The 12,236-nt window shown below is 43.3% G+C and overlaps 1 protein-coding gene and 1 non-coding gene across 2 annotated transcripts; one reads left to right on the forward strand and one right to left on the reverse strand.

Moving 5' to 3' along the window:
• Positions 1 to 8,553: 8,553 nt before the first annotated feature.
• LOC145056139 (small nucleolar RNA R71) lies at positions 8,554 to 8,660 on the reverse strand. Its single transcript, XR_013685674.1, has one exon. It is a non-coding gene; the product is annotated as a small nucleolar RNA R71 (small nucleolar RNA).
• A 929-nt stretch (positions 8,661 to 9,589) lies between these two features.
• LOC145049556 (uncharacterized) lies at positions 9,590 to 10,474 on the forward strand. Its single transcript, XM_078997942.1, has one exon. The coding sequence runs from the start codon at positions 9,590 to 9,592 to the stop codon at positions 10,472 to 10,474; it is 885 nt and encodes a 294-aa protein (XP_078854068.1).
• Positions 10,475 to 12,236: the final 1,762 nt, after the last annotated feature.

Raw genomic sequence — 12,236 nt, forward strand, 5'->3', positions numbered from 1 at the left:
TGAACCTGTTGAGGCTCGGGGTGAAGGATTGGTGGAGACTGACCACGGGGTCATATTCGGATGAGCAACGGGCTGCGGTTTCTTGGGATCAGTTATGGGAGATGTTTAGCACCCGTTATGTTCCACGGGTTGAGAGGGAGAGGTTGGCTCAGGAGTTCTTGGAACTGAAGCAGGATTCAGAGTCGGTGATGGAGATCACCAGTATGTTCACGGAGAGGGCGATGTTTTGCCCTGAGTTTGCTTCAGAGCAGGCTCAGATGTCTCGATATCTGAGTATGCTCAAGAGGGATATCAGGCAGTTTGTGTCTACGCAGAGGTGCGAGACCTTGCTAGAGTTGTAGGAGGCCGCTCGTCGGCGTGAGTTGGAGATTGAGTTTCAGTTGAGAGAGCAGAGGCAGGCCCCGACACAGTCGCAGCCGGCACCGAAACGATCCAAGACCGTTGATTCTAGGTTGGGAGATCGGAGCAGCCACACTTGTGGGAAGTGCGGGAAGGGTCACACTGGAGTTTGTAGGTCCGTTGGTGCATGCCACAAGTGCGGAAAGGAGGGGCATTATGTGAGGGATTGTCGGCAGACAGCCCCGGTTCAGGATTTGAGGATTTGTTATCACTGCCATCAGGTTGGACACTTGGGGGTCAACTGTCCACAGCTTGCCGCATGACCGGTGCAGGCTCCAACACCGGCCACTTTGAGGATTACGTGTGGAGGTCAGGGTGGAGCGGAGCCCCCGAGGGCTCAGGGTCGTGCTTTTCAGCTTACAACAGAGGAGGTCAGGGCAGTGCCGGATACAGCTGCGGGTATGTTTCCTTCTTGATATTTTGTTATCTTGTGATTATTATGGAGTATTGTATATCTGCTAGTCTCATTGTGTGAATTTTATTCGTTTGTTCCTTGAGGGTTTTGGTATGGTTAAGGGTTTATGTATTGGGAGTTTCATTGGTTATCATCCATGGGGATTATTAGTGGGAAATCAGACTTTTGGTCTGAATGTCGGGTAGCATCGGCAGTCTGAGGAGTGGTTAGCTGAAGGTCAGGCTTCTTTCAAGTCCGAGATGATCAATGTTGATATGTGATTTTGTGAAGGTTGCTCATTCTAGTGGGAATCAGTTCACGTGTAAAGGAATGTGTTGTGTAGGGTTGTTAAGGGAGGTCGGTTATGGAAACCGGTGGTTGATAGTCAGTGCTCTAAGTGGGGAGAATTGGAAAATTCTCCGGAAGATCGACAAGCATGAGAGGTTGATTAGTTGTTTGGGATTTAGTAGCGGTTCTGTCAGCCAAGAGTGTAGGCTGGTATGAGCAAGTGACAGGCAAACGGGGCGGGATACAGACCAATGGTTTCGTAAAAAGGGCGATTGATTGTGGAAGTCCTAGGATCAGGCCGGAATTGAGTATGTGGGATGGAGTTAGAGTTCGGAACCCCTAGAGGGCTAGAACAATATGCATGGGAGATTTTTCTAGGAGGGATAATTCGGGATGATGAATGCTAGTTGAGCAGTCCGGATAGACTGAAGGCCGGTGGGTGTACCAGTCAGGCTGAAGGCTCGAAGGACGGTCCAGACAGGCTGACGGCCCTGGAGGGAGGTCCAGAAATGCTGAAGGTTCTGAGAGTGGTCCAGATTGGCTGAAGGCCTGGTAGAGCGGTCAATCCATGTTGAAGACTTTGCTTATGTTGATAGATCTATATGAGGAGATGGAATGAGTATGTTGTGATGTGATAGCATCCGAAGGTGTGGCCCCGGGTATTGATCATGACTAGTGGAGGGTAGTGCATGGACTCGAGAGTCCTTGCGAGCAGATTTAGAGCATGTGTGGTGCATGGGATAGTGGTTATGCTATAAGGGAATGGTGTAGCGTTGGGCGAGCACCGTGGCACTTGTTGTAGTGACAAGGCGGCCAAGTAGATTTCCTTGGATAAGGAAAGGGAAAGGTATGTAGCTCCGAGAGGGAGTGTAATTTCACGGAAGTGAAAGCAGTAGCGCGGAGGTATGATTGAGGTGTTCCAATTATGGTTATTGAGCAGTGTGTTTGCGGCGGTGGTATGGAATCACATCCGGGTTGGATGTCTGCTGAGGTCACGGAAGGAGTTCCGAGGGTGTAGAGCCAAGAGGCTCGGAAGGGATGCAAAGATGGAGCCTTGGATTCCCAGTTTGGTGTGAACAAGAAATTATACATATAGTGGTAATTCATCCTGTGGGGATGTTTGGAGGGGTCGTCAGTATGTCGGGTTTTCCCAACCCGAGGGTGCTAGAGCCAGTTCAGCATGTGTATGTGTTTGCAGAAGAGAACTCATGGGAGTTGCTCTGAAGCTGAAGGATGTGTCATCCTGTCAGCATGGAAGGGATATAGTTTGACTCAGAAAGGGAGTAGGTTAAGTCTCAGCAGTGAATTCGGTGAAGGATATGTCTGACGAGGAAAATGATAGCAGTGTGGTACCGGGTCGGGATCTTGGTGGTTCAGGGTTATATCTAGCTCGTAAGAGTCAAGTGATTGTTGTGACCTGGAACGAGTGAAGTATCATGGAGTGGTACTCGGTTAATGAGTGTGGTTATCAGAGGATGAAGCCGATGACTAGCTTGAGGTGGTGGTCAGGACACCGCGGGGGAAGAGTTGGGTTTTGGGTTTCGGTGGTAGTGTCTTGAGGAACCTGGTTTGGTTAATGCCAGGTGGTGCATTGCGAGAGTAGTTTCTGGAGTTGTGTTGCCGTAGGCTTCGAGGACGAAGCCTAATTTAAGTGGGGGAGAATTGTAACATCCCGAGTTCAGGAGTGCGAGTTCAGGGTTCAAAGTAAAAATGTGAATGGTCATCTCGGCGAGTCCATGGGTAGACTCGAGGAGTAGGGTTGCGATTCTGGTCACGTGTTAAGTGGCCAACTCGGCGAGTCGGTGGCTGGACTCGGCGAGTTGGTGCTGTGTGGAGAAAACCCTAATCCCTAGGGTTGAGCCCTATATAAAGAACATAATACCCTCTCTCCAGCCTCTTTGCTCTCCCTTGAAGTCCAGAAACCCTAATATTCGTTTGTGAGAGAATTAGAGAGCATTTGGATTTTGAAGGATTGTTTGTTGAGGAGATCTTTGAAGATTAAGACGCTTGGAGCAAGGGGCTTTTAAAGGTTTTGGCTTTTTCTTCTGTTGGAGTTTTCTTTTGAGGTAATGATTCGTTGCTTGGGCTGTTATCCATCTAGATTTATCATTTGTGGGATTTTTGGGAGTATATCTAGTGCTATCATGAGTTTGGAGGTTGGATTTGAGGTTGCTACCTCAGATCTAGTGTAGTGATGATCCAATAGAGCATAAAGTCCCTGTTCAAGAGCTGTTGAGGAATCCTTTTAGTCCCAAACCTTAGCCCAAGAGTGTATTATGCTTAGATCTCCTTGGATTCACGTAAAGTTTGTCACTTTACATGATGGATGGCTTATATAAGAGTAGATCTATGGATTGGAGACCCTGCATGGCTTGGAAAGCCTCTGTATGGGTTAAGAGCTAGTGGTACTCGGCGAGTCACATGGGTGTACTCGGCGAGTTGCATGAAGATAGGCAGCAACTCGACGAGTTGGAAGAACAACTCGGCGAGTTGGTTGAAGATAGCCTTGGACTCGGCGAGTCTGTTCTTGGACTCGACGAGTCTGGTCGTGAGGTCCTAACATTTGCTGGTTGAGCTGTGAATCGGTGAGTCTTGGGGCGACTCGGTGAGTTGAGCAGGAGGTGACTCAGAATTCATGGGACTCGACGAGTCAGCGGGCTGACTCGGCGAGTAGAGTCAATCAGGAAGTTTGACTTTGACTGAGGACTTTAACTTTAACCAAGAGTTGACCAGTTGACTTCCAGGGGTAATTTGGTAATTATGGGCATTTATTGAGTTCAGTGGTGGAGTTTGTGTCGGAGGTTGGAGCAACGTGATCTTATCTTTTCGGTCAACAGTTGCGAGGTGAGTTATCCTCACTATATCGACAGGGTCTACGACACCAAGGCCGACCCTTTATCGGATTGTAATCCGGCTATCGTTGTTATGTTATTGCTTGCTATGTTTGAATCCTGGTAGTTAGGATGGTATATGTTTGTAACATCCGGAATTTCAGGTATTATATTTATTCATTTTATTTTGAGTTTTGTGGAAGAACTCGGCGAGTTGGTGCAAAGACTCGCCGAGTAGAGACGCGAATTCTCACCAGGATTAATGACCGGACTCGATGAGTCACATTGGTGGACTCGGCGAGTCTGCGCTGTTTAATGAAACCCTAATTTATCGGGTTTGGGGCCTATTTAAAGGGCCTTATGGCCGTCATTTGTGCTCACCAATCCCCAGAGTGAAACCTTAGTGAGCTTGAGCGTTTGGAGTGAGATAAGGAGCCATTGTTGACCTTGGAGGTGTTATCTAGCAAGGGAAAGGAAGCAATAGCCAAGGGGAAACAAGAGGATCAACTTCCTGAAGATCTGAGGTCCAGAACATCACATTTGAGGTACTATTTTTCGAACCATTCTCTATTATGGTGATGTTCATGTTGATTTAGGGCTTATTGAGCCCTTTTGTGGCTAGATCTAGTGCTTCCTTGGTCCCTTAAGCGAGTTAGGTTCTGGATCTGGACCCTTGGAGGTCCAGAGTGTCCCTTTGTCCAAGCTTTTTATGAATCCATGGAGGTTTTGGATTGGGTTCTTTGTGCTTGAGGTCAAAACACCATTTATGAGTCATTAGGTGTGTTATGAGCGCCAAGACATGAACTTTACGTGATGAATAAGCTTGGAAGGACTGGATCTATGAGTTAGTGAAGCAGATCTGACCTCAGAAGGTCGTTTAGGGTTGTGCATGGAATGCACTTGCCGAGTCCATTTCCAGACTCGATGAGTTGTTGCAGGTTGTTCAGTGATTTCGAACCAGGGTTTGAGTAACCGAGTTGGGTGAGTGACTCGGTGAGTCGGAAGGGACTCAGAGGAATCGGGTCCTCGTAGAGACTCGGCGAGTCCACGCCAGACTCGGCGAGTTGATTTGACCGTTGACCGTTGACCGTTGACCAATGTTGACTTGATAGGGTTAGTCAACCTTAGTTGGGAAAGTGTTAATTAGAGATGTATTGTGTTATAGGAGGACTATAGCTCGGGAGATCGAGCACTAGTGATTTCAGGGATTTGCGAGTTATCGAGATACGCGAGGTGAGTCTTCTCACTATACTTTACCTTGAGTAGGTAATCAGAGTTATGTGACAAATTATTTGTATGCTATATGTATGTTATGTGGTGTACTGCATTATTTCTATGTGATTTATGTTGTGCATGTTTATAGAGTTGGAACTGAAAGGTTCATAGAGTTAGAACCAGAGAGTTCACAGAGTAGGGTCCACGGACCCACAGAGTTATAGCCTCGAGTGGCTAATTTGTGCTATGTGTGGTATTTTGGGGAACTCACTAAGCTTTGTGCTTACAGTGTTTGGTGTTATTTGTTTCAGGTACTAGTGATGACCGTGGGATGGCGCTGGCCTGATTAGTACACACACGGGATTTTTATGTAATGAGATCTTGGGATTTTTATATGTTATGGATTTGAGTTTCAAACACTGATGTTTTTATGAATACTAAATGAATTATGCTTTTATAAAATGCGAAAAATTGTTTTGAAATTTACGGTGTTACAATGTTAGAGACCTGGTTAAGGTCGGTATCCTGGTATATAGGATGATGATATGTTAGTGACCAGTTAGGTCGGTATCCTGGTTAGAATGATGTTATGTTAGGTGATCTGCTAGATCGGTTTGATTGGATGTGAATTGTTATATGATTGAATGTTTATGTGCATATGGTTGTTGGACTGGGGTTGGGCAGAGGGGGGTCCTGCTTTGTGCTGTAGGCCAATATACCCAGGGCGGACCGGATATTCCGAAGGCCCAGCGAGCGGTCCAGATAGGTTGTAGGCCCCATGAGGGCGGACCAGTCGTACTGTAGACTCAGAGAGTGGACCAGGTGGATCGAAGGCCCTGTGCGGGTGGACCAATCACACTGTATACTTGTTGTATATGGCTAGACTCGGAGGGTGGACCAAGTGAACTGTAGGCCGATGCGGCGGACCAGTCACACAGTAGACCTGAAGTGCATGACTGTTCTATGTTCTGTTATGATATGGCATGTTATGCGTATGGTATATGTGGTTGGTATTTTGGGGGTATCTCACTAAGCTTTTGGGCTTACAGTTGTGGTTTAAATGTTTCAGGTACTTCAGGAGATCGTGGCAAGGCAAAGGCGTGATCGTACCGCTCCTCACGTTTATGTTTTATGATATGGTTCTGGGGAAACACTCTGATAATAAAAGTGTTGAAAACCTTTTTGTAATAACTTTATGAATGTGGATTGTTTTTGAAAAGTTTTAAATTGGTTGAAATTTTTAGAGTGTTACAAATTAGAGACCAAAGAATGAAGAAGTAGGAAAAATCCACACCTACTAGGCGAGTTCATGAGAGTATTCCCGAAGAAAAGTAAAAAATCCTTGCCGTACATGGATTTTGCACTTGTACTTGGCGAGTACACGACCTACTCGCCGAGTTGCCCCTGTTTTGTGATAACTATAAATATTGGATCTTAATCCAAATTGAGGACTTTTCTGGCTTTCTTGGAGATAGACCTGCGATTGAAGAACCCTTGGAAGACCTGAAGAACCCTAACCTTCGATCTTTTGAAGACTCAAGGCGAATTAGGTTATATTTTCCACTTAATCTTAGGATTGAATCATGTTTGGCTTAGTTAAATTCATGTTTGAGCTTGTTTCTACTATAATCATGAGCTAAATTCGTATTGTTTCTGTTTAGGAAGAACCAAATTACTCCTATGGTTTAATTATTACTTTTGTTAATTGTTTATTGGTGATTTTATTAAATTAAGTTTGTTAAAGAACCTTATGCATTAACCATAACTATTTTCTGTTAATTGGGAGACAATTAAGCTGCATGAACATCTCTTAGTTTTTAACCTCATATGTTTATGTGACCACTTTATCATATGTCTAGGAATAATGAACATGAAACTAGAATTAATAAAAGAATGGGTAAATTAATGTGTAAGCTTGTTTGAGAAACCAACAACCAAGAGGTTAATTGAAACACCCACTTGATTAACCAATTACAAATCTTATTTAATACAAATAATTGAACTAGGGAATTAATTAGTTTAAACAATTGGCCACTGCTTGAATCGATTAATCGTCTAAGGGTTAGTATTAGTGAACATGAATCTAACCACTATAGTTGGTAACCAATAACAATTAATTTATCACATTATTACACAAATAACCATAGGAGTGAATTGGTTGGACCTAAACAGAAACTCTTTATCAAATTTGGTGAACTTTTACTTGTTTTAGTTTTTAGTTAACCACTTGTTAGGTGGTGTGTTTAAGTTTCTAGTCTTGTAAAAGTAGAGAAAACCTTTACTTTTATTACTTGCTTACTTAAAATTAGTTATTAGTTTAATTTCCGTTCCCTGAGTTCGACACTCTACTTATCCAACTATACCACTAAAAGACAGGTTCACTGCCTTTGTGTGCTAAATTTATAATTTAAAATTAGGATTAAAACCAGTGCATTTTACACACATCAAGTTTTTGGCGCCGTTGCCGGGGAACGGTTCAAAAATTAAATCTAATTCCAAATTTTATCGACCCTTTGTGTGAGTTTTTCTTGCACCAAGTTATTTTTTTAGCAATTCAGTAAGTAGGTTAGGTTTTAGAATTTTTTAGTTTTTAGAAGTTTTTATTTAGTTTTCAATTTCTTTAGACAGGTTACTCGCCGAGTGCACTCACACCTACTCGGCGAGTACCCTACTGTTTGGCAAGTAGTTTCTAATTTCATTATGTTTTGTCTTTTGTTCTTTTTACGCATTTGTCTTGTTCTATTACATGCTTTTCATGACCAGAGGATCCAACACCCCACTAGTGCCCCCCTTTGAAGACCCATAATCCGCATTGAGAAAGAACAAAGACAAAGACGTGGAAAGCTCGAATACACCTAAGAAGTCACCTTTGTCTAACTTGAAGACTGTTTTTGGGAAGAAGAACAACGGAAAATCAGGAGCATCCAGTGCCTCTTTAGCAAACGAAGACCTGATCAAAGAAGACACCGAGTACGAAACCGAGGAAGAAGAAGAACCTACATTCGGGCACGATTCCGATTCCGACAACGAATTTGCTATTCTCATGGCTAACATTGATGAAGTCCCCATGGGGGAATGGAAGAAGAGGATATGTGATGATTCCGGGCCGGGACTTGTGCAACCCGCAATTCCCGTGACTGCCACTTTTGAGCTAAAGGGTCACATTCTTGCTCTACTCAAGGAGATCCCCTTCTATGGAAAAGACCACGAAGATGCTTACAAACACTTGGATCAAGTCAATGATGTAGCTGATTATTTTAATGTCCTAAACGTGCCTCGTGAAACTCAGCTACTTCGCATGCTTCCGGTTACATTGAAGGGTGCTGCAAAGGATTGGCTCAAGTCACTTCCCCCGGGTCCATCACTACATGGGCCAAGATGAAAGAAGAATTTATGGATCAATTCTGCTCACCCTCCAAGATATCTAAGTTAAAGAAAGCCATAGCCAACTTTGAACAACAAGGTAGAGAGTCACTATATGAAACTTGGGAGAGGTACAAGAGCCTGCTAAGGAATTGCCCACATCATGACCTCAATAGTCAACAAGAAGTCTCCAACTTTTATGATGGAGTAAGTGTTACCACAATGCAATTACTTGACTCGCAAGGTCCATTCACAAAGAAGGCACCTCCAGTGATAAAGCAACTAATTGAAGAATTCTCTAAGCATTCTAGAGAATACCACAATCCAATGAATGATGTGACAAGGGGATCAGCTTATGCAGCTTCAGAAGATTTGTCAGTAGTCATGGCTATGCTAAAAACCATGGATAGGAGGATGGACAAAATGGATCAAACGATACATGCTATTCGGGTGGGTTGTGAGAACTACAATGGGCCTCATCTTACTAGAGACTGCGACTTGGATGAAAATGGCAATAAGAAGGTGCAAGTATGTTACTCAAGTGGGGACCGATATGATGAAGATTGGCACAAACCAAAGAAAGAGTGGCACCCTTATGACGAGTACATGAAGGCTAAGGAGGAGAAGTACAAGCAAAAGGGAAGAGGTTTTTACCAAAAGGAGGATCCGGCACAAGAAATAAAACCAAGTTTGGAAGAGATGCTTACCAAGTTTGTAGCTGCTTCAGAAAAGAGACATAATGAACATGATGCTGCAATCCGAGAAACAAGAACCATGCTTAGAAACCAGCAAGCATCTATCCACAACATTGAAACACAGCTTGGGCAACTTGCTCAACAAATCAATCAAAGATCACCGGGCAAACTTCCTAGTAAAACCGAAAACAACCCATGAGGCGCGCACATAAACATAGTCACAACAAGAAGTGGGAAGATAATTACTCCTCTGGCCCCATTCAGAATGAAGCACCCAGAGACTTGCAAAAGGAGGACGCAGAAAAACAAGATCCAAATCAAATTCTGCATAAAACAGACTCTACTCGCCGAGTCCACTGCCAAATTCCGAAAATCAAATCCCTGAAAAGCCCTTTCAGCCTCCAATGCCATATCCAGCTCGAGCTAAGAAAGAAAAGCAGGAAGAGGAGTACCAGAAGTTTCTTGACCATATTAAAGCTCTTCAAATCAACATACCCTTCATCGAAGCAGTCTCTCAAATGCCAAAATATGCAAAATTCCTCAAGGAGCTTCTAACCAATAGAAGGAAGATGGAGAAAGTGAAAGAAGTAGTTCTAAATGAAAATTGCTCAGCTGCCATGCTAAACAAATTACCAAAGAAGAAGGGTGATCCGGGAAGCTTGACTTTGCCTTGCCAATTTGGCAACTTGGCTACCATTCATGCTTTGGCTGATTCGGGAGCAAGTGTGAACCTCATGCCTTATTCATTCTTCAAGAAGCTGGATCTCCCGAAACGAAGGCCAACTCGTATGGCAATTCACTTAGCAAACAAGATAGTTAGATTTCCAAGAGGAATATATGAAGACTTATTGGTCAAGGTGGACAAATTTGTGTTTCCCACAGACTTTATAATTCTAGACATGGAAGCGGATCCTCAAGTCCTGATCATCCTTGGAAGACCTTTCCTCAACACGGCAAGTGCTATAGTGGACATGAGAGACTCGAAGCTTACTTTACGGGTAGGAGATGATTTAGTCATTTTCGTGGTTGATCAAGCTATGAAGCATGCGAGGAATAGTGATGACATGGCATTCTCGATTGACATGTTTGATGAATTGATGGAGGAATGCGATAATGCGAGGAATAGTGGTGGCAAGTGGAACTTTTGCCTATCGTCGCATGCCCTTTGGGTAATGCAATGCACCCGCGGCATTTCAAAGGTGCATGACAGCCATATTCCACGAAATGGTGGAAAAATTCATGGAAGTCTTTATGGAGGATTTTTCTATTTTTGGATCTTCCTTCCATGATTGTCACACTAACCTTGATTTGATGCTTGCTAGGTGTGAAAAAACTGACTTAGTTCTTAATTGGGAGAAATGTCACTTTATGGTCAAGGAGGGTATAGTTCTAGGCCACAAGGTTTCTAAACCGGGAATTGAAGTGACTGGGCAAAGATTGACACCATTGCCAAATTACCCCCACCAACTAATGTGAAGGGCATTAGAAGTTTTATTAGACATGCGGGTTTTTACCGGCGTTTTATAAAAGATTTTTCCAAAAGAACTAGACCTCTAACACAATTGCTTTTGAAAGATGCACCATTCAATTTTACTAAAAAGTGTTTAGAGGCGTTTGAATTCTTGAAAGAAAAATTGACTAATGCCCCGATCATTATTGCCCTGAATTGGGATTTACCATTTGAAATAATGTGTTATGCTAGTGACTTTGCTTTAGGAGCTGTCCTTGTTCAAAGGGTTGATAAGCACTTTCGACCCATATATTATGCAAGTAAAACTTTAAATCTGGCCCAAGAGAATTACACCACCACTGAAAAAGAATTATTAGCTGTGGTGTATGCCTTTGATAAATTCCGCCCTTGTTTAGTTTTATCTAAAACAACTATTTTTGCTGACCACTCTGTTATCAAGTATTTGTTTCCCAAGAAGGATGCCAAGCCAAGATTGATATGTTGGGTTCTACTTCTTCTAGAGTTTGTCACCGAGATACGCGACAAGAAAGGAATGGAGAATGTAGCAGCCGACCACTTATCAAGGCTAGAAAACCTGCAATTGCAAGAAGATGAAGTTGGAGATGATTTTCCGAACGAGTACATTATGGTGACTACGGGAGAAGAGCCATGGTTCGCGGACATAGCTAATTACTTAGCTAGCAAGTACATCCCAAAAGATCTTACCCGCCAACAAAAGAAGAATTTCTTTTTAGAAATAAAATATTACTTTTGGGATGAGCCTTACCTTTTCCGAAGTTGCGCGGATGGAATCATACGAATATGTGTGTTTGGAAATGAAAGCCAACAAATCTTGGAGCATTGTCATAGCGGGCTCACCGGTGGACATTATGGAGCACGCTACACTGCTAAGAAGATCTTTGACATTGGGTTTTATTGGCCCACAATTTTTAAAGATGCAGCCCAATTTGTCAAAGAATGTGATGCATGCCAAAGAGTGGGAAACATTTTATCCCGAAATGAAATGCCACAACAAAGTATTCAAGTGTGTGAAGTATTTGATGTATGGGGGATCGATTTCATGGGACCATTTCCCATGTCAAAAGGCAACAAATATATATTGGTGGCAGTGGATTATGTATCCAAATGGGCGGAGGCACAAGCATTACCAACTAATGATGCTCGGGTGGTGGTGCGATTTTTGAAGAAGCTATTTTCAAGATTTGGAGTTCCAAAAGCTCTTATAAGTGACCGTGGCACTCATTTTGCCAATGATCAACTAGAAAAGGTGTTAAGGAGATATGGGGTAACTCATAAATTATCTACATCTTACCACCCACAAACTAGTGGGCAAACCGAAGTGACCAATAGAGCCTTGAAGAGAATCTTGGAGAGATCGGTGGGGAGCAATCGGAAAGAGTGGTCGGACAAGCTAGATGATGCACTTTGGGCCTTCCGAACAGCTTTCAAAACACTTATTGGTACTACACTATATAGGCTAGTTTATGGAAAGCAATGTCATTTACCGGTGGAAATCAAGCATAAAGCTTTTTGGGCTTTAAAAATGTGCAACTTCAACATAGCGGAGCTCAAGAACAACC

Source organism: Lactuca serriola, chromosome 5 (genome assembly GCF_051521515.1).
Source record: "Lactuca serriola cultivar US96UC23 chromosome 5, Lser_US96UC23_V15, whole genome shotgun sequence".
NCBI lineage: Eukaryota > Viridiplantae > Streptophyta > Magnoliopsida > Asterales > Asteraceae > Lactuca > Lactuca serriola.